We start from the raw sequence: 24,603 nt of genomic DNA, 5'->3' as shown, positions 1-24,603 counted from the left end.
CTTCGTTCTGCCCTGGCCCTCTGCGGTTCTACAGCGGAGGGCTCCGATGGCGTTCATTATGAGATGCTTCGCCATCTCCCTCCGTGCACGTCTCGGTATTTACTGAGTCGGTATAATCGGATCTGGGAGTCGTCGTCAGTCCCTGAGGACTGGCTCGATGCCGTTGTCCTCCCTGTTCACAAACCGGGGTCTCTGGGAACAACCCCCAAGGACTTTCGCCCTATTGCCCTAACAAGTTATGTCTGCAAATGCTTTGATCGTATGGTTAACGTTCATCTGATGTGCGTTCCTGGAACACCATCACCTCCTCTCCCCTTCTCAATTTGGTTTCCGCAAATGCCGCAGCACAACAGATGTCCTAGTGAACTTGGAGGTCTATATTCGTACTGCTTTTGCTGCGATGACCTCCGTTGCTGCCGTCCTTCTTGACCTGGAAAAGGCTTATGACACCACTTGGCGCTATCATATTATATCGCAGCTTCATTCTTTTGGCTTTCGTGGTCATCTCCCTCTCTTTCTCCGCAGTTTCCTCTCTCGTCGTTCCTTTTGGGTGAGGTTTGGTACCCCGCTCTCTCCCTCTTTTCAGCAATATGAAGGTGTGCTCCAGGGTAGTGTTCTGAGCACTACTCTTTTTTCTAGTTGCCCTCAATGGTCTTCTTAACTCTCTTCCTTCACGCGTCTTCTCCGCTCTCTATGTCGATGATCTTACTCTTTGCTGTCAGGGTGATGATTCGCCTCTCCTTCAACACTGGCTTCAACTTGCGATTGATGCCGTGTCGTCTTGGGCCACCGATCATGGCTTTAAGTTCTCTACTACTAAGACTTGTGCCATGACCTTTACTCGGAAACGGGTTATTCTTCGTCACTCTGTCACTTTATGGTTATCCCCTTGAGTACAAAGATTCAGCAAAGCTTTTGGGGGTTATTCTTTGTCACTCGTTTGTCTTCGCCTTCCCATATCTCTTACCTCCGTGTTGAGTGCTCTAAGTCCCATATCCTCCTTCGGGTTTTGTCCCATACTTCTTGGGAGTGGATAGGCGCGCACTCCTTGCTTTACATTCCTCTCTCGTCCTGTCTAGGCTCGACTATGGTTGACCTGCTTACTTGTCTGCTTCTCCTTCTACTCTTCGCCGTCCTGTTGCTTTGCATCATACAGGGTTGCCTCTCAGTTCTGGTACCTTTCGTTCGACTTCAGTCCTCAGCTTGTATGTTGACACTGGCTTCCTATCTCTCCAGTACCGCCGTGATCGCTACTGTCTTCGCTATCTTGCGCGGACGCTTGCCACATCCTTCCTCTCGCCTCTGTCGTGCTTTAACTTTTACCCCTGCTGCGGTTCCTGTTCATCTTCACCCCCTCCCTCTTTCTGTCTGGTTATCGCGCTTACAGGATTCTCTATCCGTTCATATTTCTAATATTTCTCCTCGTGTTGTTCCTTCTTTGCCCACATGGAGGGTTCCCCTTCCGCAGTTTTGTACATCCTTAATCCAAATTACTAAAGCTTTTACACCTCCTCCGGTTCTAAAACGCATTTTCCTTGAGCACTTTTCTTCTCACTCGCACTCAGTTTCCAACTTTACCGATGGGTCTAAGTCTGCGGACGGTGTTGGCTACTCTGTAGTTTTTCCTGATCACACTTATATGTGTCGCTTACCTCCGGAGACAAGCATCTTCACAGCGGAGCTTTATTCTATTCACTATGCTCTTCGTCTCCTGCACTCTCGTTGTCAATCTTCCTTTGTAGTTGTTGTTGACTCTCGTAGTGCCCTCATGGCTCTCGGGTCCTTTAATCCAGTTTATCCAGTGGTTGTCGAGATACAGCATTGGTTGTTTCTTGTTCACAGTAAATTTAAGTCGGTTGAGTTTTCTTGAATTCCCAGCCATATTGGTGTCTCTTTAAATGAACGTGCGGATGCTGCCGCCAGGGAAACTGTCCACTCTTGTCCCATCTCTCGTAAAGGTATTCCTTATTCCGACTTTTACCCAGTTATCCATTCCTCCATCCTAACCCGTTGGCAGGCTTGTTGGTCGTCTGTTACTGGTAACAAACTACGTTCTCTTAAAAGTTGTGTGTCCTCGTGGCCGTCCTCCTATCACCGAAACCGGCGATGGGAAATGGCATTGGCGAGGTTGCGTATTTGAAATACTCGCTTAACTCATGGTCACTTGATGGAGCGCCGCCCTGCTCCTTATTGTCCTAATTGCATTGTCCCTCTTACGGTCGTGCATATCCTTGTTGAATGTCCTGACTTCCCGGACGACCGTGTATCTTGTTTTCCGACCGTCCCCTGTAGTCGCTTGTCTCTCGATAGTGTTTTTGGTGACTCGGATTATTTTGATATCGTTTGCCTTATGCGTTTCTGTTCTCGTATTGGCATCCTTGGTGATATTTAGTGCCCGCTGATTATCCCGAACATTTGATGGTGCTGCATGGCCTTCCCGGTTTGGTGCTTTCTTTTGATAATTACTTACTTACTTACTTTGCTATATGGCACAGTCCTTGCAACATCCTACCTCTCGCCTCTGTCGTGCTTTGACTTTTACCCATCCAATAGTTCCTGTTCCTCTTCACAACCTCCCTCTTTCTGTCCGGCTATCTCGCTTATAGGACTCTTTCCATTCGTCTTTCTAATGTTTCTCCTCGTATTGTTCCTTCCTTGCCCCTGTGGAGGGTCCCTCTTCCGAAGTTTTGTACATCCTTGACCCGCATTACTAAAGCTTTTACTCCTACGGTTCTTAAACGCCTTTTCCTTGAGCACTTTTCTTCACACTCCCGCTCCGTTTCCATCTTCACCGATGGGTGTAAGTCTGTGGACGGTGTGGGCTACTTCCGTTGTTTTTCCTGATCTCACTTATGTGTGTCGCCTTCCCTTCGGAGACTAGCATCTTCACAGTAGAACTTTATGCTATTCGCCATGCTCTCCGTCTCCTGCTTTCTCGTTGTCACTCCTCCTTTGTGATTGTAATTGACTCTCGTAGTGTCCTCATGACTTTCGGGTCTCTTAATCCTGTCCATCCGGTAGTCACCGAGATTCAACACTGGCTGTTTCTTATCTCCAGTAAATTTAAATGGGTAGAGTTTTGCTGGGTTCCCAGCCAAATTGGTGTTTATTTAAACGAGCATGCGGATGCTGCCGCTAGAGAGGCTATCCGCTCGTCCTGTTTCCCTTCCTTGTTTACGACTTTTATCCGGTTATTCATACCTCCATCCTTGCCCATTGGCAGGGTTGTTGGTAATAAACTGCGTAATCTTTAAGCGTTGTGTGTCCCCGTGGCCCTCCTGCCACCGTAACCGGCAGTGGAAAACGGCTCTAGCAAGGTTGTGTCTTGGCCATACACGCTTAACACATGGTCACTCAATGGACCGCCGCCGAGCTTCTTATTGTCCAAATTGCGTTGTCCCTCTTACCGTCGTGCATATCCTTGTTGAATGTCCTGACTTCCAGGACCAGCATGTCTTGCTTTCCGACCGCCCCTCGCGGTCGCTTGCCCTCTCATAGAATTCTTGGTGAATCGGATACTTTTGATATCGTTCGCCTGTATACGCTTCTGTGCTTGTATTGGCATCCTTAGGTGATATTTAGTGCCCACTTATTATTCCGACCATTTGATGGTGCTACATAGCCTTCCCGGTTTGGTACCTTCTTTTGATAATTACTTACTTTATTTTTCGTCGTCAGTCCCTGAGGACTGGCTCGATGCTGTTGTACTTCCTATTTAGAAACCGGGGTCTCTCTGGACATCCCCCTAAGGACTTAAGCCCTATTGCCCACACGAGTTGTCTGCATACTCTTTGAGCGTATGGTAAATGTTCGTCTAATGTAGTTTTTGGAACACCATCACCACCTCACTCCTTCTCTATTTGGTTTTCGTAGGTACAGTAGCACGTCTGACTTTCTGGTGAACTTGGAGGTCTATATTCGTACTGCTTTTGCTGCGAAGACCTCATTTGTTGCTCTCCTTTTAGACCTGGAAAAAGGCTTATGACACAACCTGGAGATACCTTATTCTGTCCCAACTTCGTTCTTTTGGCCTTCGTGGTAATCTCGCTCTTTTTCTCCAAAGCTTCTTCACTCGTCGTTCCTTTTGAGTTAGGCTTAGTGCCACACTCTCTGCGTCTTTTCGGTAATACGAAGGTGTACCCCATGGTAGTGTTCTCAGCGCTACTTTTTCTGGTTGCCCTCAATGGTCTTCTTTCCTTCCTTCCTTTTGGCATCTTCTCCGCTATTTATGTCGACCATCTTACTTCTTTGTTGTCGAGGTGAATTCACCTCTCCTTTAACACGGCTTCAACTTGAGATTGATACCATGTCATACTTGGGTAACCAATCATGGCTTAAAGTTCTCTGCCACTAAGACTTGTGCTATGACGTTTACTCGAAAGCATGTCGTCCTTCGACCTTCTTTGTCGCTTTATGGTCATCCCCTTGTGTACAAAGATTCTGCGAAGCTTTTGGAGTTAATCCTTCACACTAGTTTATCTTGGTCGCCTCATACCTCTTACCTCAATGTTGAATGCTCTAACGGTACTGAACCTACTTAAGGATCTGTCATATACTTCTTGGGGAGTGGATAGGCACACGCTCCTCTTTGCATTCTTCTCTCATACTGTCTAAACTCGATTATGGTTGCCATGCTTAGTCCTCTGCTTCTCTTAATCTTCCCCGTCTTGATCCTTTGCACTAAACTGGGTTGCGCTTCAGCTCTGTTGCCTTTCGCTGGACTCCTACCCTCGGCTTGTAACGTTGACACTGGCTTCCTATCTATCCAGGACCGCCGAGATCGCTACTGTCTTGGCTACCTTGCACATTCCTTACAACACCCTCACTCTCGCCTGTGTCGTGCTTTGACTTTTAGCCCTCCTGTAGTTCGTTCCCTCTCACCACCTCCCTCTTTCTGTCCGGTTATCTCACCTGCAACGTTCTTTCAGTTAGTATTACTAATATTTCTCCTCGTGTTGTTCCGTCCTTGTCCCCCGTGGCGGGTCCCACTTAATCAATATTGCAAATCTTTGACCCATAGCACCAAAGCTTTTATCCCTCCTACAGTTCTGAAACGCCTTTTCCTTGAACACTTCTTCACATTCCCGCTCAGTTTCCATCTTCACCGATGGGTCTAAGTCTGCAGACGCCCTCATGGCTCTGGAGTCCTTTAATCCAGTCCATCCAGTGGCCGTAAAGATTCAGCAATGACTCTTATATCCAGTAAATTTAAGTCAGTTGAGTTTGGATGGGTTTCCAGCCATATTGGTGTTACTTGAAATGAGTGTGCGGATGCTGCCGCTAAGGAAGCTGTACATTCTTGTCCCATCTCCCGTAGAGGTATTCCTTATTCCGACTTTTACCCACTTATTCATTCCTCCATCCTTACTCGTTGGCAAGATTGTTGGTCTTCTGTTACTGGTAACAAACTGCGTACTCTTAAGAGTAGTGTGTCCTCCTACCACCATAACCGCTGATGGGAAACAGCTCTGGTGAGGTTGCGTATTGGCTATACACGCTTAACGCACAGTCACTTAATGGAGTGCTGCCCACCTCCTTACTGTCCAAATAACAGTGTCCCTCTTATGGTCGTGTATATCCTTGTTGAATGTCCTGACTTCCAGGACGAGCGTGTGTCTTGCTTTCCGACCGTCCCTCGAGGTTGCTTGTCCCTAGATAAAAATCTTGGTGAATCGGATACTTTTGATATCGTTCGCCTTATGCGCTTCTGTTCTCGTAATGGCATTCTTAGTGATATTAAGTGCCCTCTGATGTGCCGCACACTTGATGGGGGCTACATAGCCTTCTCTATTTGGTGCCTCCTTTTGATAATTACTTACCTCCTGAGGCCCTCTTGCGGCATTACTTCACCTGGTATTGGAGTGTGAAATGTTCAGACAAACATTTCTATCCTCTGAATTCTTTCCCTCGATAGAATTCTTTTGATAACGTTCGCTTTATGCATTTCTTTTCTCGTATTGGCATCCTTGGTGATATTTAGCACCTTCTGATTATTCCGCACAATTGATGGTGCTACATAGCCTTCCCGGTTTGTTGCCTTCTTTTGATAATTACTTACTTGACCTACAGCAGGGTGGATGTTGGGGTAGTGAGTGGGGTGCAGATTCTCTCAGGAACGCCGGACAGTGGTGAAATTCGGCTCCTAGACTATCTTCAGGGATTTCGTCGGGTGCTCCTTCCAGCTGCCCGAGCATGGTGCTTCAGTCACTGTTTAGGATCGAGAGTGGCATGATCACGTACGTCACCATTATCGGGGCTCCGTTTGAGCTCCCTGAAGTCCTCTTGCGGTATTACTTCTTCCGGTATTAGAGAGTGAAATGTTCGGATTAACGTAGTCTCCTCTGGTAGGTGGAAGGACGTCCCAAGTTGGGATGCAAATATTGGCCATGCACCTGAGGACTGGTATCCCGTGTTATGTGTATCTCGTGGGTTTCTCCGTGAAGATTTTCTACACTGGCCAGCCTCAGTATGTGCTTCTGGTCTAGCTAATCGGGGCACTGGGCTGAAAGTTGTTTAGCTGGCAGTGTGGACTAGGTGAACAACTGCTGTGAGGACTTTTTGCCGTTGGAAGGCCTGAGGGACTCTGTGATGACGGAAATGTTGTCACGTCCTGCAGATGGGCCGGAGGTGCCCATGGTGTTTGCTGCTCAACCCCCTATCCCCCCCCCCCACCAGTTGGCACTGTGGGTGGCGTGGAGATGGAGGTCACATCCAAGCTGAACCTTCTAGTGCCTTTCCCTCCTCTGGATGCCTTTATGGTGGCCGTGGGAGCTGGTGTGCTGCCTGATGCTGATGGATTTGATGTGGTGCCGGTTCTCGCGGTGGCGCCTGTGGTAGTGAATGGTCCTGTGCCTCAGAGGGTTGCTACGGCTGAAGTGTTTCGTGGCCGTGTGCTGCCTCCTCAAGGTGCTCCTGAGTAGCCTGTTATGATCACAGAGGATTCCAATGACTTGTGGCCAATTTCAAACATACTCGGCAGGCTCTTGGTTCGTCCCCTCCCTGACTGTGCATCTTGAGCAGATGTGGGAGAATTTGAGTGTTCCTTGTCTTCTGAGGATACGGATGAGGGTGGTGCGGTTGATGCTGGTGGGATGCATGCAGCTGATGCAGCTTGTGTCGCTGTGGCAGGTTCTGTGGAGGTCCTGATGGTGGCTGTCCATGGGGCGGGTGTCCCCGTGGTGGCGACGGAAAGTGATGGGGGAGGGGTCCATGTTATGCTTCTACTTCGGTGTCTGTTTCTCTGGTTGCTGGATCCCCCTGATGGAAATTTGTCGCCCTGGTTGCGGTGGTGGATGCTGGGCGGGAGTTGGTAATGGGTTTGAAAAAGGATTCTTGGCAGGTGGCCCCCTGTTCCTCGGCACTCGTTGCTGACAGGTCCCAGTGCTGCCCCCTATGCTTTGGATGCGCTTCTGTCCTCCTGTGCTTTGGCATTGTGTGCTGCTTCCTGCACTCCATTCTTCTGTGCTTCCGCCCTCCATACAACAGTCTTCTGTACACTGTCCTTCTTTGCAGTGGAGTTCTGCATCTGCAGTCTTCTGTGATGCTCTCCTCCCTGCAGCAGCCTTCGGTGTTGCCGAATGTTCCGGTATTCATGCATCGAACCTGTCACACGCTTGCTGGATGCGCTCCCAAGGCGGAGTGAGCACTTTAGAGTATTGTGACAAGTATCCTTAGCAAGTTAACAGAAAGATATGTGGATTAATGGGCTTGTCGACGGGTGTAGTGTTTTTCTGCTTTGCCAGGTGCTTTTGTCTCTTTTTTTTTGTGGTGCTTCGGTGCCCTTTTTGTTTTACCTTGGTTTATCACGTTTCAGTTCTTCTTTCTCCGTCTTGTTTATATTGTTTGTTTTGGTCATGTGCTTCTAATTGGCACGCCCTGTCAGGGTAATGTGGGTTTTCTTTAGTTTATGCACTGTATTTGAAGGTGTACAAAGTTTTACAAAGGTATACAGGTGTACACAGGTGTACACTGGTATACAGGTGTACAAAGCAGGTAGTTCACATGTTTTCTTTGTTTAGTTTTGGTTAGTTTGGCACTTGGATGCTTATGCTTTTATATTATATACGTGTAATTTTATGTAATTTTATGCTACAATAAAATAAATTGTGGCCATTATGCAACCTAGCCAGAGCCGTTTCCCATTATCTATTAAGGTGGAAGGAGGAAGGCCATGGGTAAATATCATTTTCAGAGTAAACCTGTTTGACAGCCCAACGACCCGGCCAATGGTCCTGGATTGCAGAACGAATGACTGGATACAAATCTGAATAAGGAATCACTCTCCGGGAAATGTTGGGAGAACAATTGGCCTACTTTGCAAAGATGTCGGGAAGTTCATTGGAGATAATTCCAATATGGCTAGTAACCCAGCCAAATCAAACAGACAGAATTGGATTACCGCCGCCACCACAGGATGCAAAGGGTAAGAAGAGACAAGAGCCATCCGGGCTCTACGAGAGTCAAACAAGAGTTAAAAATCTGCACCAAGTTTCAACTTGATGGTTCCGCCCACTCTTCAGGAGTGGGCGGCAAATACAGATGTGATCAGGGAAAACAACAGCGTTGCCAACACTGTTGACAGACAGACCTATCTATGAACAGGAACAATGGAGAGTGCGTGAGAGTAAAAATTGTCATCTGCAGTGTTTTATTTCAAACGCTAGTAATGATTTTTCAATCAAGACGGCGTTGCACAAGGTGACATGAAAAGTACAACCATTGCGATGCGATCCCTAGAGTTCAAGGTTCCCGTAATCAATCCTATTTTTTACTTTAGTTGACCCTATTTGCTAGGTTGTGTTCCCTAAACGTTAGGTCGTCACACATCATTATTTCTACATCATTTACATGTTTGCTTTCATTCTTGGAGATTTGGTTGTTTTGTAGCCTGTATTCTGTTTAAAGAGCTTCACTTTTTACCTTACCGAAATACCTTGAATCTATCACTGTTAAACATCATGTTATTTTCGGCTGCCCAACTGAAAATTGTATTAATATCAGGTAATAGTATTTTCCACACAATTAATTTTTATACTGATCTTTTTTTTTTTGCAAAAGATAATACGAAGCAATGACTTGTATCTTTATCTATATCTGATATGAGAATAAGGAAAAGTAGTGGTGCAAGAACTGTACCCTTAGGTACAGAGCTTTTTACTGAGTTTGGACTAGTGTTTACTTGAATGACTGTTGCTGTTTGAGTTTGACCGAAAATTTAATACCCATCGTTCTACATTACCTATTATTTCTACTGACTTCATTTTGAGTGCAATCAATCCATGGTTCATGTTTATCAAATGCCTTTGCGAAGTCCAAACATACTGCATCTGTACTCTATTTTACTTCTAATTCATCAGTAATTTTTCATAGTGGTCGAGTAGCTGTAAAAGGCATGATCTTCCCGCCCTACGTCCATGTTGACCTGGGTTGTGGAGGTCATTGGTCTTCATGAAACCAGAGACTTGAATCTTGATCAATCTCTTATAATCTTTTATTTTGTACTTCTTATTATAATGCTTAGCCAGTGCTGTGCTCTCTGCCTTGTGTAGAGGAGCTGTATATGTACATGTATGTGCTTCTGGTATCTCTGCAGTGTCCAAGCTTTTTCTTCACACTATACTGAGTGCTTGTGCTACTGGCACTTTGCATCTGCTTAGAAATATATGAATTCCGTGAGGCTGTACAAAGGACTGAGTTAATTGGGCATGTTGTCAACTTAATCTCATTCAAAATATTCAGAGTTTGTGCTGATTCAATGATATTTTCAAAGGTATGTATATTATGCATAAAGAAGTCTGTCATGATATACCACTTTCATGCTTTTTATTGGGGTGCTAGAGATATCCTCATGGTGCATTTTTAGGGATTTCACTCATTTTTTGTTGTCGTTTGTGTACGAACCTTCACTCGTAAGAATAGGTCCAATAATGACAGAGACTTTTATTTCGATTTCACATATGATAAGAAATGTTTTGGATTTTTCTTTATCTTTTGTATGGCTAGCTGTTTGAATTAAATTTTTTCAATATGATATGACTGCAAGGGATAGCAAACTTTCAAGGCAAAATATCTCAATATGCGTCATTCTTAATTTAGTTTTGAATGACACCATTGGATACAGCAAATTTTTCTGTTCACGAGTAACTTTTATTTAGGTTGGGATCTGAATTCCTAGTTCAGCCAGAGGACTCTGAAAATGACATAACTTGGTGCGATATAGAAAAAATCAAATTATGATTCTCCATCTTCTTTGTGCACTGATTATGACTACTAGCAAATTGATATCCAAACTGATTGGAAAAATTTTAAGCTTCATTGGGAAGAACATTTTTGGGTGAGATTCAGAATTATTATTAAACAATCAGTGCTATTTTAGGTTCCTGTTCTATTTTTATCTATACATCTTTGCAGTATCGTGTCAGGAGGTCAAACATTGTTGTTTACTTATTTGTGTAATTTACCTTGCAAAAATACACAAATAAAAAAAATCAATATTAACATTAATGTATTACAGGTCTCACTTGAAATTACTGTATTCAGTTAGTTAAATAATTTGATTTGAATTCGATTACAGATACGTCATGAATCAGGATTCCATTGGTTTATTGCCATGTGTAATTGCTGTAATGAGCGTGGCTCTTCTGAATGTCACTTGACAACCTACACTCCCAACAAAGGCTTGAAGTTTCTAAAAGCAGTAAACTGCAGAAGATAAAAAACTGATAGCAAAGCGAAGTGAACTGAACTTGGATGGAGAATCTCAAGTGTGCCTCCATAATGAAGCTTTGCTGTTGACGAAATTTTAATTTTGTGCAAAAAACTTGCTCCAATCCCTTCAAGAAGAAATGCCATGTAAAGCGAAAAACATTGCGACCAATCACAGTAGTTACTGCAGAGAAATTGTCAGATATGCTGAAAGTCAGTAATAAGCCTGGCCAAAAGTTGTGCACATCATGCAGAAAGGAATTCGACAGTAACCAGGTGAGTGAGTCCAGCTCTACTGAATCTGATGGCCCTGCTGATAATATGGAAAACTGTGAAAGTGTAAACACAAGTTTATCAGTATTAGACATCTTACCCAATAAATATCAACGAGTTAGTGCAAGAGATAAGCATGGTTATACAAAGCGTAAGATTAGCCAAGCACAGGAAACAATTGCCGAGCAGATTGCTGCAATTGGAAATATTGATTGTCAAAACCTGTTGGTACCAAGCTTCTAGCCAACAGTGCATAAATTGCCAAGACTTCGATAAACTCATTGAAGAAATGAAGCTAAAATTCCATGTAGCAAAGCGCCAAGAAATAATACAAATCCTAACCCTCGTGCCACAAAGCTGGTCTATCAAAAAGACAACGGAGCCATTCAAAGTTTCAGAATACATGGTTCGCGAAGCTAGGAAGCTGAAAGAAGAACAGGGAATACTAGCAATTCCTAAGAAAATACAGGGCAAGACAATTCCAGGGGAAGTGAAGGCAAGGGTAGTACAGTTTTTTGACGGTGAAGAATTTAGTCGAATGTGTCCCGGAAAGAATTGAAAGAAAAAAAGTCAGTGCACAAAGAAGAAGGAGAATCATAATTTCATTTTTTCGATATTGCACCAAGGTATGTCATTTTCAGAGTCCTCTGGCTGAACTAGGAATTCAGATCCCATTCTAAATAAAAGTTACTCTTGTTTAGAAAAATCGGTTCTATCCAATGGTGTCATTCAAAACCAAATTGGGAATGACGCATATTGAGATATTTTGCCTTGAAAGTTGGCTAGTTTTGCACATCAATTTTTTGGTCCAACTTTCAAGTGGGCCACCTGTGGACAGATGGATACTACAGAGTTGCTATTGCATCACTGCATAATATTGTACTTGCTATACATCGTTGCAAAGGATCATGGCGTTTATACCTTTTGCTTATGAGAAAGTGGTCTCCAAATTTCTCGCGACAAAATTTGGCAGTGATTTTTGCATGGATGGATAGATGAATGGTCACCCATACTTTTATTTCGATTAAAGTACGTTATTCTACACCAAACGTTGTCCTGGTATGTCAAATTTCACACTCCTATAGACAATAGAAGTGATTTAACAAAGGGTCAAAGTTGATCATTTTTGTGGTACTTACGCATTAACGGGACGAGAGCCCATTGAATATGGACCTGTTATTTAAGAACCAAAGCAGATTGAGCTCTAATATTTTGCAAAGTGTCATTTGAGGTCTAGGGCTATCTTACTACAAAATTTCATGGCATTTGTAGAACGTCGAGTGGGAGCAATAGGTGACTTTTTGGTAATTTGAGATGGAATGACCCAAATGTACTATTCCTTGTGAAGCGAGTGCTCGCCTAGCTCTTGGCGGAGGTGGAAGTGTCGCCTGAGAGTTCCTGGTTTGCTGACTCATTATAGTTTGTGTTTGTGAGCGCACCCTTGGGGCCGTGATGGCTGGAGGGATGGCGGCACCCCTTCCCTCTGTGAAGCGGAGGGATACCATTGGACTAGAATTTACTGGCCCAGCGTTTTACCCGGCAGTTGAGGTGGTGATGATTGACATGTTGCGCATGGATGTGACATCTATGTGCGGCGTTCAACTAGTATCCAAGCATCGAGCTGTTGTGAAATTCTGCTCCGTGGCAGTGTATCGTGAATTTGTGGACCGCAATGACAGGAGGATGTTTACTCTGCCTGAGGGTGGTGGTTCGGTGGAAGTGTCGGACAGGTGCAGTGAGACTACCTATGTGGCAATTCATAGTGAACCCTTTGAGTTCCCCGACTCCCTTCTCCAGCATCACTTTACTCGGTATGGGCGGGTCTGAGTGTCTGGAGTCTCCTCTGAGCGGTGGAAGGGTGTCCAAAATGGGACCCGCACTGTGGCACTGCTCTTGAAGGACTCCATCCCTTTGCCTCTTCTGCTTCAGGGCTTCATGGTATGCGTATTTTATGGGGGTCATCCCCGGACTTTTTTTCCGGTGCGGACTCTCGGGCCATCAGGATGCGAGATGTGATGCGAGCCGGGTTAGGCCTGGGAGGAGGACTTTCCCCGGTTTGCGGTCCCAGACTTGTCAGAAGGTGCTGCTGTGGTCAGTGATACTTCCCAGTCGTCTGGTGCCCCGTTGCCGGTCTCTGATGCCAGCCTCGATATGCCTGTGGGTGTCAGAATGGAAGTTAGTGCATCCCCAGTTCCCGCACCCCAGCCACCTCTACCTGCTTCGTCTCCAGTCGAGTCTCCAGTTGTGTCTCCTGTGGTGTGTGGTCTCGTGCCTCCGGACGTCGAGGCGGCACCCTGGCCTGTACTGTCTCCGGCAGCTGTGTCTTCGGCCCGTTTCGGCGTTCACACTGTGAAGTCTCCTGTGGTGTGTGGTGCTGTTCCCCGGGTTGATGAGGCTGCGATGTTGAGTGATCGTGCGCTGCAGGGAGTTGCGCAACCGACTGGAGGTTCTGCTTCAGTGCCTCCTGGTGAGGGTGATAGTTCCGACCACCTGCGTCTTGTGTCCAAGCGTTCGCGGCAAGGTTTGAGTCTGTCTCCGCCTCGTGGTGACTCCTGGGCCGACGTCAGGGATTTTGGGGTCTCCAGAATTTCGTCGTCTGTGGATGATGATGTGGACGACGCTGTTTGAGTGCCTGCGGCTCCTGTGGGCCCTGTTGCTGCAGTGGAGGTCCTGTGGTGGGAATGACGCCTGGCCCTGGTCCCCGGTTGCTCGTTCCCCGAGTTGGGAGGTTGTGGCACCGACCGAGGTTGCGGGAGAGGGTGGGGACTTGGTGCTGGTTCTTAAGAAAGATTTTGTTGCAACGGCCCCCATGCCTCTGGTGTCCATGTCTGTGCCTTCCGCTTATCTGCTCTCGGTGATGCCGATCGCTGCACGGCTGCTCTCTGCTCAGCCATCATTTGTTACTCCGCCCCCAGTGGTGTCGGCCCCTGCACCATCGCCCTTTGTGATTGTGTCCCCTGCGACTCTGCCCGTTATGTTACCGGCCTGTGTTCGGCCAGCTCCTGTGCTTCAGTCCCATGGGGCTCCACCATCTGTACCAAAGAGCTCTGTGCGGCCTCTTCCCGTGACTTCCGCCCCCGTGGTGGAGGGCGCCGAACTGGATGTTCCTGACTTCATGCATCGTCAGCGAGGATCACGTAGTCACGTTAACGCATCTGCGGAATTGTGGGCTCAGCAGGATGCCTACAGCAAGAAGTAACTGCGTCATTTCTATACAGATAAATATGATGATGATTAAATGTGTGTGGTTCTTGCTCTGTGTTGCTTTATTTATTTGTTTTGATGAGCTATGTGATTCGTTTTTTTCATGTGTTTCTTGCTTAGTTATGTTGGGTTATAATGCTCAAGTGTTTTTTCTTTATTGACTGTATTTCATTGTTACCTATGGTTATAATTCCATTTTGTGTATTGTATGACTTTTGTTTGTGTTTTCCCTGCTCTACAGTTTGTCAGTGTGTTTCTTGCTTTGTTCATGTGAATGATGCTGTTGATATTTTTCTGTTTTGTTGTATTTGTTTCCGAAATAAAAAGAAAAAACAAACTCTAAAGCGAAGGATAACCATAAGGTCTGGGACCCCATTACAAGAGATCTGGTAAACACATAGTTCAGTGATTTATTGAACAATCAACCACAGAATGTAAGTGTAGTGCTTTTAAAATGCTAATCTAACCTACTTACTTAAATTACACAGACTTATATCTCTCCTTCATAAACAGTGCTTGAGGTGTCTTTGAGGATAACGAAGATATCAATACCAGATCATTTGGGATGTGGGGGTGACGTATCTGGTGAACAGACCACAATAGCAGACCACTGTAGAGGTGACGCATCTGGGGACCAGGCAACTTTACTGAACCACTTGGGGGGGGGGGGGGGACGGTGATTGGCTGGATGGTCGGCAGAGGGTGCGGATGTGTGATCATCACTCCTCCAGTGTTGACCCGGTGCTTTGTGTGACCGGTCCTGTCACGGGCCTTCTAGACGTGCTAGCCGGCGGCATGGGGCTGCCCTTGCCTCCTGTCCGCCATTCTGAAACTCTATGCTTGGAGTTTTCTGGATTGGCGTCCTACCTGTCGGTGGAGGTGGTGATACTTGATCTGCATGTTGCTGTGGCGAACATGTGTGGCGTGAAGCTACTCTTCAGTGGCCTGGTACTTCTTAAGCTCGGATCTTCTGTGGTATTCTAGGAGCTGGAGGCCTCGTATGATATGAGGACGTCCCCCCCCCCCTTGCCTGGTGACGGTGTAACTGTAACAGTGTCGGACCGCAGTGGTTCCTCTACCTATGCAACCCGTTCTCGCAAATTAATGTCAATATTGACTTATTAGTTGCGTGCATAGGTGACATACTAAACATAATAGTTTCCCTTGAAAAGCTTCATAGAAAACACCGACCTTACCTAACCTACTTAGTATGTTAAAATAAGCATCTTATAGCTTCGTAATTACAATTGTTACTTAACCTATTATAGGTATAGGTTAGGTAATAATTGTAATTACGAAGCAATAAGATGCTTATCTTAACATACTAAGTAGGTTAGGTAAGGTCGGTGTTTTCCATGAAGCTTTTCAAGGGAAACTATTATGTTAAGTATGTCACCTATGCACATATTTAATAAGTCAATATTGACTTATTAAATTTGCGAGAACGGGTTGACCTATGTTGTGGTGCATGGAATACCGTTCGAGTTCCCGGAGGGCCTGTTACAGCGTTCTTTTGGCAAGTTTGGGGCTGTTGTGAATGTGCGGATGAACGTTGTACTGTCTGGCAGATGGCGAGGCGTTTCGAACGAGCCATGTATTATAACCATGTGCCTTCAGTCTCCGATTCCTTCCTCCATAATACTTCTTGGCCTCAACGGTCGCATCTTTTACGCTAAACAGCCTAGAATGTGTTTCCATTGTGGTCTTGATAGGCACCAGGCGACAGGTTGCCATGCAGATAGTGCGGCTCCCGTGACCTTGTTCCCTGAAGAAGACTTTTCCCTGCTGGTGAACGTGCAGGCATCTGTGTGTGGTGATGTGGCGGATGTCACTGTCGTCCTTGTGCTCCCAGGTTGTTATGATGATGTCCTGGCCATGGATCGTGTGGTCCCGTCTGTGACGTGCCAGCCTGCGCCTCCCCGTGGCCTTTTTCCTCTGGCGGTTTCTTTGGAGGACATGGTTTCTTTGGTGGATGGAGAAAGTGGTGCTGCATTGTATTTCAGATGACGTGCCTGTTCCCATTGCGTCGTGTGTGGTGGTGCATGGTCCGGTGCCTCCGCTTGTTGCTCCGGGGAAAGTCTTGCATGGCTTTGCGGAGCGTGCCTGCGAGCTGTCACACTATGATTCTCCTGGCTCGCCTGTGTAGGTCGTGAAGGCGTTGGAGGACACTGATAATATGCGGCCAGTTTCGAGACGATCTCGTGTGGCTCACAATGCGTCCCCTTGCCCTGCTCGTGCTTCATATGCTGATGTGGGCGATTTTGGCTGTTCGCTGTCTTCCTTGAGTTCTGATGCGGATGATGTGGGTGATGCTGTTGGGGTGTCTGTGACTCCTGTAGGCCGTCTTGCGGCGGTGTCGGGTCCTGTAGTGGACTCATTGCCTAGCTGTTCTTGTGTCTTCTCTGGCTGCCTCTGCATCCCCGATAGCTGGTGACCCCCCTGGGTTGTGGCCCCAGTTGTGGATTCTTCTTAAAATCCTTTTCAAGAAGGATTCTGTTTTGACAGCCCCCATGCCACTGGCCTCTCTGACCATGCCCTCAGGGAGGGCGTGGTCAGGGAGGTCAGCGCGTCTGCCCTCCCTGCTCAGAAAGTGCTGGAGGACTCCCCGTTCTACAGAATGTGTATGCAACTCCGTGCGTCTGCCCCCTGTGCAGCCAGCCTCTGCACAGTTGCCCTCTGCACAGCTGTCCTCTGTCCTCTAGATCTTCGTCCTCTGTGCCATGCGCTTCCGTGGTTCTGCCTCTCTAGCCTGTGTCATCTGTGTCTTCGACCCATGTCGTTGAATCAGGTCCGGACGCCTCCCTAGATCGTCATTCCTGAATTTATGTGGTGCCCAATCCGCCCAACCAAGGAGGAGTCACCTCTTTGGGATTCTTACTGTTCTTGGTTTCCTGTGCAACAGTTTCCAGAGAAGTATAAGTATCAGTAGAAACCAGTGAAGCGTGCTTGACCTCGTTCCCGGTCTATGTTGCTACCCTGGAAGCTCCTGTGTTTGGTTTGGTTTTATTTACATTCTATTTTTTAGTACTTCTGTGTATTTTCGTTTGTGTATCATGTTGGTGTTTTATGATATTTTGATTTTATACTGTTCCTCTGTTGGGGAGCCTGACAGCTGAGTGGATAGTGCTCGGATTCGTAGTCGTGAGGTTCCGAGTTCGATCCCCAGTGGAGGGGAAATAAAACTGGGTAGAGTTTCTTTTGCCCCTGTTACCTACCCGTAAATAGGTACCTGGGAGTTAGACAGCTGCTATGGGTTGCTTCCTGGAGGGGATGGGGGGTGTAATAAAAAGGAGGCCGGGTCGAGGACTGGGCCGCAGGGACGCTAAGCCCTGAAAATCACTTCAAGATAACCTCAAGATTCTTGTGTTTGTACTAGTGACTTGACACTGGGATTACTTTGTATATATTGTGTATTTCCATAAATTAAAAAAAAAAAATGTGCGTGACGTATCTGTGAACCAGGCAACAATATCGGACCACTTAGGGGGGGGGGGGACGACTTATCTTGGGACCAAGCAACAATACAAAACGACTTAGGGGTGACATATGTGGACCAGGCAACAATATCGACCACTTTGTATGGTGACGTATCTGGGGACAAGGCAGCAATATCGGACCACATGGGGGCGACGTATCTGGGGACCAGGCAACAACAGCAAATCACTTGGGGAATGTCGGGGTGCTCGCCTAGCTCTTGGTGGAGGCGGACGTGTCGCCTGTGAGCTCCTGTTTTGCTGGTCAGTGGTAGTTTGTATTTGTGAGTGGGCCCTTTAGGCCGTGTCGGCTGGAGGGATGGCAGCCCCCTCCCCCCAGTGAACCTGAGGGTTCCCATTGGCCTGGAATTTACTGGACCAGCGTCATACCCGGCTGTTGAAGTGGTCATGATTGATATGTTGCGGGTGAATGTGGCATCCGTATACGCCTTTTAACTTGTATCCGGGCATATAGCTGTTATGAAATTCAGCTCCACGGCTGTGTATCGTGACTTTGTGGACTGCTATGATGGGAAGATGTTTACTATGCCTGAGGGTGGTGGTTCAGTGGAAGTGTTGAACAGATGCAGTGAAACTACCTATGTGGGAGTTTATGGTGCTCCCTTCGAGTTCCCTGTCTCCGTGGGTGAAGTGACTCCAGCGTCACTTCACCCGATATGGGCTGGTCTTGAGTGTCCATATCAATGCTGTCTCCTCTAGTTAGTGGACGAGTATCCCGAATGGGACCCACACAGTGGCGATGCAATTGAAGGCCTCCATCTTTCGTCTCTCCTGCTTCTGGGCTTCATGGTACACATATTCTATGTAGGTCAGCCCCGGACTTGTTTCCAGTGCGGGCTATCGGGCCACCAGGCTGGGGGTTGTAGGGCAAGCCGGGTTGGCCCTCTGAACTTTTTTAGGGAGGAGGACTTTGCCCCGTTGGCAGTCATGGACCTGTCACCAGGTGCTGCTGTGATGAATGATGCTTCCCGGTCGTCTGGTGCCCCGTTGCCGTTCTCAAATGCTAGCCTACATGTGGCTGGGGGTGTGAGTGTCGGGGTGGTAGTTAGTGCATCCCCAGCTCCCCTGCCTCAGCCATGCCCGCCTGCCCCTATCTCCAGTCAAGTCTCCAGTTGTGTCTCCTGTGGTGTGTGGTCTAGTGCCCCTAGTCATCGAGGATGCGCCCGGGCGTGCACTGTCTCCGGAAGATGTGTCTTCGGCCCATGTTGACGTGCATGCGGTGATGTCTCCCGCGGTGTGTGGTCCTGTTCCCCGGGTTGTTGAGGTTGCGATGTAGAGTGATCGTGCACTGCGTGGAGTTGTGCGGCCGACCAGAGGTTCTACTGCGGTAAATCTTAGCGGGGGTGATAGTTCCGACGACCTGTATTAAGAGCGATTTCGGCGAGCTTCGAGTATGTCTCCACCTCGTGGTGAGACCTGGGCCGACGTCAGGAATTTTTGTGACTCTGGGAGTTCGTTTTCTTTCGATGGTGATGTGGGCAATGATGTTGGGGTGCCTGCGGCTTCTGTGGGCTGCGCTGCGGTGGTGATGGGTCCTGTGATGGGATTGTCAACTGATCCTGTGTCTTCTCCAGCTGCCTCCACATCCCTGGTTGCTGGTTCCCCCGGGTTGGGCGGTTGTGGCGCCGGCCGCGGTTGCGGTAGATGGAGGGGACTTGGTGATGGTTCTTAGGAAAGATTCTGTTCTTGCGACCCCAATGCCTCTAGCGTCCTTGTCTGTGCCCTCCGTGCGTCTGTCCTCAGTGCTGCCAACTGCTGCGCTGCTGCCCACTTCTCAGCCGCCCTTTGTTACTCCACCCCCTTGTGGTGTCAGCGTCTGTGTCATCGCCCTCTGTGATTTTGTCCCCTGAGACTGTGCCCGTTGTGCTGCTGCCTTCTGTAGGGCCAGCTTCTGTGCTCCAGCCTCTTGTGGTTCCACTGCCAGTGCAGCCGAGCTCTGTGTGGCCTCTTCCCGTGACTTCCGCCCCCGTGGAGAGGGCGGAAGTACTTCATGTATCGACCGCGGGGATCGCGTCGTCACGTTTCCTTGTCTGCGGAGGTATTGGCTCAGTGGGATGCCTTCAGGAAGAAGTACGCTCGTCGTCTATTTCCGGATAAATATAATGATGATTAACTGTGTGTGTGGTTCTTGATTTGTGTTGCTTTATTTACCTGTTTTGATGTGCTGTGAGATACAGTTAATTTTGTTCGTGTTTCTTTCCTGGTTATGTTGGGTTATAGTGCTCTGGTGCTTTCTCTTTTCAGACTGTTTAAATATTACCTATGTTTAGGTTTCCATTTTATGTGTATTGTACAACTTTTGTTTGTGTGTTTGTTTTACTGCTCTTCAATTTTGTTCATGTGTTTCTTGCCTTGTAAATGTGAATGATGATGTTCATGCTTTTCTTTTATGTTGTATTTGTGTTTACAAAATAAAAAGAAAAAAACATGGGGGGGGGGGGTGACATATCTGGGGGATCAGTAAAGATGATGGATGAAGGAGTCCTTCCCCTCTTATATTATAATAATATTTGAACTGACAATTCATCTTCAATATAGTTCACACTACTAGAGAAACTTTACAACTGTAAACTTATTATTTCTCCTTGGTATGGGAACCTTTTATAAGCATTTTAGTACAAGTAAAAGTTTTTACATTAGTGCTAAATATACTGTGAGTGTCTGTCTTGGGAGCGCAAGTCTTCCTCTCATCCCTCTCTTCTCCATCTCTATGTTGTAACTAACAATAAGGTAAATGACGATAAATAATAAATTTCTAAACAATAAATAAACAAAATAAACATAACAGTGAAGGAGGTCAAGTAATGTTCGGTTAGTTATGGGGTTAAGTGGCCCTTGCCTGCATTGTTGATATTGTCAATGGCCACTTCTGGCGGCGGCATCTGGCCACTTGCATGTTATGGTCGTAGCGTCAAGAGTAACTAGCATCTTGGACCCCTGTTGAGGAGTAGCCAATTACAAGCCAGGAAGGAACTGTTGCTGCAGAATTTATTAACCAATGAGAAGCAGTGTGGTGAGTATAAAAGTGGGAGTTGGCGCCGAGGTGTGTCAGTTACCTCCTCACCTCCACAGTAAGACGCTCTATTATAGTGAAGGTTTGCGTTATTATGTTAAGTTTTATTGTTAATAATTAAGTTTTGTTAGTAATAATATTTAGGTAATAATTAAGTACTATGGTAGACGTTGTATAGTTAAATGTTTCATAATCTTTGTAAGGATTGTTTTCTAGATTATCATCACATCCACACAGGTGACGTCCTGACAAAGTCAAATCTTTGTCAATTAACTAGATTATGCACTTAATTAGTATAACATTACTAAACAAATCCATGGCATCTTATAGATGTAGGTAACTACGTGGATTATATCCACTAAATTCATGTCCTGCTAAGCTGCTCCTAACCTAATAAAATGAAATTTTAAATATGAATATTTAAAGTCTTTAAGTGTCTCAAATTTTAAAATGCTATTATTTTGGTTTCTAAATAAGACTAAACTTTCCTTGCTCTGAGCTTACTTGTGGTGAGGATGACGGGTTGGGTACTATTCACTTACTGATATTCATGTATTTCACTTGGAAGCTACTATAATTGTTACTTGCAAATGTAACTCCTAACTATCCATAAGTTTAAGTTTTATTAATAACTTTGAGCAAAGTTATTACATCCAAACTAGTCTGCACTAGAGAAGTTAAAACCTTACGACGCCTCTGAAGTAATAAGTGTAAGTTGCAGATTAGTTTGAGTAACGGGTATTGCAAGGAATTTGCCAACACATTCGTAATTTAATGTAGCACCTTCAGGTAAACTCTTGTTCCTACTGATTTCGGTTAAACCTTGTATCTAAATTATATTAAATTTAACTATAGGAATGACTCTGCTAAAAATTCATCTATATTCCTTATGGCTCTCATGAAAGATGACGACCCTTATCTTCATTTGATACCAGTCTAGACAAATTTTATTGACGCTACTATAAATATTACGTATACCAATCTCGCCCTTGCATCCTTAACTTTCTATTAAAAAACACTTGTGAATCTTTGCTTAGTACTTGACGAAACGCTCAAAGTTTAATAAATTGTGCATAAAGAACAGAACTAATCCGTCAACACCTTGCCTTCTATTCACTTCATACAATAATTTTCCGGTGGTCGTGCCAGTGGGATCACAACTCGCCTCCAGTGAGGTATACTCTGCCTTAAACGTGCTCTTGTAATTTCACACACCGGAGACCCGGTGTGTAACGTTGATTATTGTACTGGTAATAATGCTGAACCTGTCATGGAAAACTTCATGAAATAGCTGACTCACCGTTTACGTTAACCTTGGCTAAAAAGTAATTACTTTAAACATTGGATAGGTATTGTCAAGAGATACATTATTTGTGAAACTTCACTATTAAAATCTTGTGTAAATTATACCTATTAGACTTAACGGTAGCATATACATTGCTCGTGTTGCAAAATTATTTAATTTCCAAGGGTTTTTTTTTTTTTTTTTTACTTGCAACTTAACTATACATTTAAATACTAAACTTCTCGGTCCCACTAAACTTCCACTTCACACTGTAAATTGAAATGACTTTCGTTTGTATTGATAACTGTTTCCGGCCACACGTTGTTGTGGCTCTGCAACTGTTAGTTTCTGAGCCACGGTAACTTTCCCGTCTCCCAGTCCTCTCCCACTATTCCCCCATTCCACCATCCCCCTCGTCCTGCCAGTCATCCTGTCCCTCTTACTCCCCCCCACTCCTGTTCCTTTGTCCTCCCCATTTTCCATTCCTCCTCGTCTTTCCCTCCATTCCCCACTCCCTCGCCCGATGTATTCCCAAATGATCTGATGTTCCTATCGGTGAAAAAAGTTAAAAGATAAACAATGGGAAAATAAACCAAAATCAACGGTATGGTAAACGCTGCTTTCAGTGCAATGTCATACAAAATAATAGAATAAAAATAAATAAATAGATCTCTAAAAATTCAATTCATCAATGTAATTGCAAACATTGAAATGGAATTGTAACATAATTAGTTGAACTTGTGAAGCACTTATGTGAGACACATAGCGCCGTTTAGAAAAGTTTTTACCAGTTGCAGATGTGCCATCTGTATAGTAGTTATATATATTATATACATATATTATATATATATAATATATATTATACATATATAATATATATATAAACGCACGCCTATTCAAATGCAACTGTCAAAATTTAAAAGCAATTGGTAAAGAGGTTTTGAAGATTTCCCTCTCATGAAAGTCTTTTCAAAACATTTTACGGTCTGATTTGATATTTATGTATAGAAACTTGTTCGGATGCAAATGGATAGTTTTGTGATAATTTCAAAGCCATTGGTGAAGAAATTTCGGAGATTAGTGGTTTTGAACAAACGAACATTTCCATTTTTATTTATAGATTTAATAAATACTCATTACAGATGACTGCCATAATATTTCTGGTGATGGCGGCGGCAGTGATGCCATCCTGGGCCCAATACTTCGTTAATAACAACGCTGCTCCCGCCATCTTGGGAGCCACTGACAGGCCATTCGTTACCTCAAGTGGAAACCTCTTGGTACCTGAAGGCGGCCCCACCCAACCTCCTCAACCCCAGCAACCCTTCCCACAACTACCAGCCCAACAACCTGTGTTTGTTCAGCCACAACTGCCAAGCCAGCCTCGGGTCTTTATTCCTCAACAAGTATCTCCACTATTGACTCACTTTACCTTCCGTCCAACTACATCTTTATGCAACCATGCTGCTAAACCCCTGGTAAGATGAGTTCCATTTTCCTTTCATATGGACGTATTTAAGGTTAACTGGTAATTAAAATGAGCCATCACATAATTTTTTATAACTTATCAGGTTGACGAGGTAGTGGACGGCAGAGCATACCACTTCTCATGGTGTCACGACTCTGGTCGACTCTACACCTGGGAGCAAGCAACCTATTACTGCTCTGGGCTTGGCAACGGTTTCCAGGCAGTCAGTATTGAAAGTCACAGGAAGCAAGGGTTAATTTCCAACTATATGATTACACGTAAGTTGAAAAGCTGGTCTGGGTGTTTAACTACGCCCTGAGTGACTAACTTGGACGTAATGAAAATGGTATAATTTCAGACTACATCAGCGACATCTGGACGAGCGGCAACAAACGTAACTCTAGGTCTTGGTCGTGGTTATCTGGCACTTCCTCTCCCTACTCTAACTGGTCTAGCACTGGCAGGTGAGAACTGGTTTGTTGATCGTAACCAAAACTATTGGTGTTGACTGGTAATGATCATGGCCTTGAGAACCACTTGTCTTCCCCAGGCGAGGACTACCACAGCCAGACAACGATGAAGGCAACGAGGACTGTCTGGCGGTGTTAAACAACCTGTATAACGATGGTGTCACTTGGCACGACTCCTCCTGTTTCCACCTGAGGCGCGTCATCTGTGAGGCTCCACGCTTCTACGCTCAATAGTTGTTCCCCATCAGTTCTCATTGTAATATTATATTCAATGGCAGTAAACGTCTAAATCTATCGATTGATACAAATTAATTCTGGAGATTATATTGTGTTGTAATATAAATGCTATAAACGCATTGTCTGGTTTATTTCTCTGAAGTTTGTAAACACCGCCCATCTTGCAAATGTGGTATAGAAATGTGACGGGGGGGGGGGGGGGGGGGGGCGTCGCCGCGGCAAAGGGGATAATGTGTCAATGTGGACACCTTATTAGTTTTTTGTCAGTCTGGTTAGATAGCGTAAGTTCAAATAAGCTGCCGACCCCTACCAGCTAGAGATCGGCAGAGTAGCGGTGAACAGACTGTAAGGCAACCTGTTCTTACTAGGCTGTTTAAAGCGGTGGCAGTCTTCCCCAAACGCATTCATTTAACTTTAACGCCTATCAGGCAATATAAGAGCCAATCACCTTCTGC

At 45.6% G+C, this 24,603-nt stretch overlaps 2 protein-coding genes across 2 annotated transcripts; both read left to right on the top strand.

Moving 5' to 3' along the window:
- Positions 1 to 13,786: 13,786 nt before the first annotated feature.
- LOC138372309 (uncharacterized) lies at positions 13,787 to 14,176 on the top strand. Its single transcript, XM_069337593.1, has one exon. The coding sequence runs from the start codon at positions 13,787 to 13,789 to the stop codon at positions 14,174 to 14,176; it is 390 nt and encodes a 129-aa protein (XP_069193694.1).
- A 6,449-nt stretch (positions 14,177 to 20,625) lies between these two features.
- LOC138372414 (uncharacterized) lies at positions 20,626 to 24,267 on the top strand. The gene is made up of 5 exons (XM_069337899.1): positions 20,626 to 20,770; positions 23,116 to 23,451; positions 23,545 to 23,719; positions 23,800 to 23,905; positions 23,992 to 24,267. Exons 2-5 carry the CDS (start codon positions 23,116 to 23,118, stop codon positions 24,143 to 24,145), a joined length of 771 nt encoding a protein of 256 aa, XP_069194000.1. The 5' UTR covers positions 20,626 to 20,770; the 3' UTR covers positions 24,146 to 24,267.
- The last annotated feature ends 336 nt before the right edge of the window (positions 24,268 to 24,603 follow it).

Source organism: Procambarus clarkii, chromosome 38 (assembly GCF_040958095.1).
Source record: "Procambarus clarkii isolate CNS0578487 chromosome 38, FALCON_Pclarkii_2.0, whole genome shotgun sequence".
NCBI classification, from domain to species: domain Eukaryota; kingdom Metazoa; phylum Arthropoda; class Malacostraca; order Decapoda; family Cambaridae; genus Procambarus; species Procambarus clarkii.
This window is presented reverse-complemented; position numbering and strand designations above follow the sequence as displayed.

What these genes read in the sequence shown, in the direction of transcription:
- LOC138372309 (XM_069337593.1), top strand. Translation starts at nt 13,787, where the DNA reads ATGCCTCTGGTGTCCATGTCTGTGCCTTCCGCTTATCTGCTCTCGGTG.
- LOC138372414 (XM_069337899.1), top strand. Translation starts at nt 23,116, where the DNA reads ATGACTGCCATAATATTTCTGGTGATGGCGGCGGCAGTGATGCCATCC. An exon ending in ACCATGCTGCTAAACCCCTG is followed by an intron (nt 23,452 to 23,544) that starts GTAAGATGAGTT and finishes ATAACTTATCAG; the next exon opens with GTTGACGAGGTAGTGGACGG. An exon ending in TTCCAACTATATGATTACAC is followed by an intron (nt 23,720 to 23,799) that starts GTAAGTTGAAAA and finishes GTATAATTTCAG; the next exon opens with ACTACATCAGCGACATCTGG.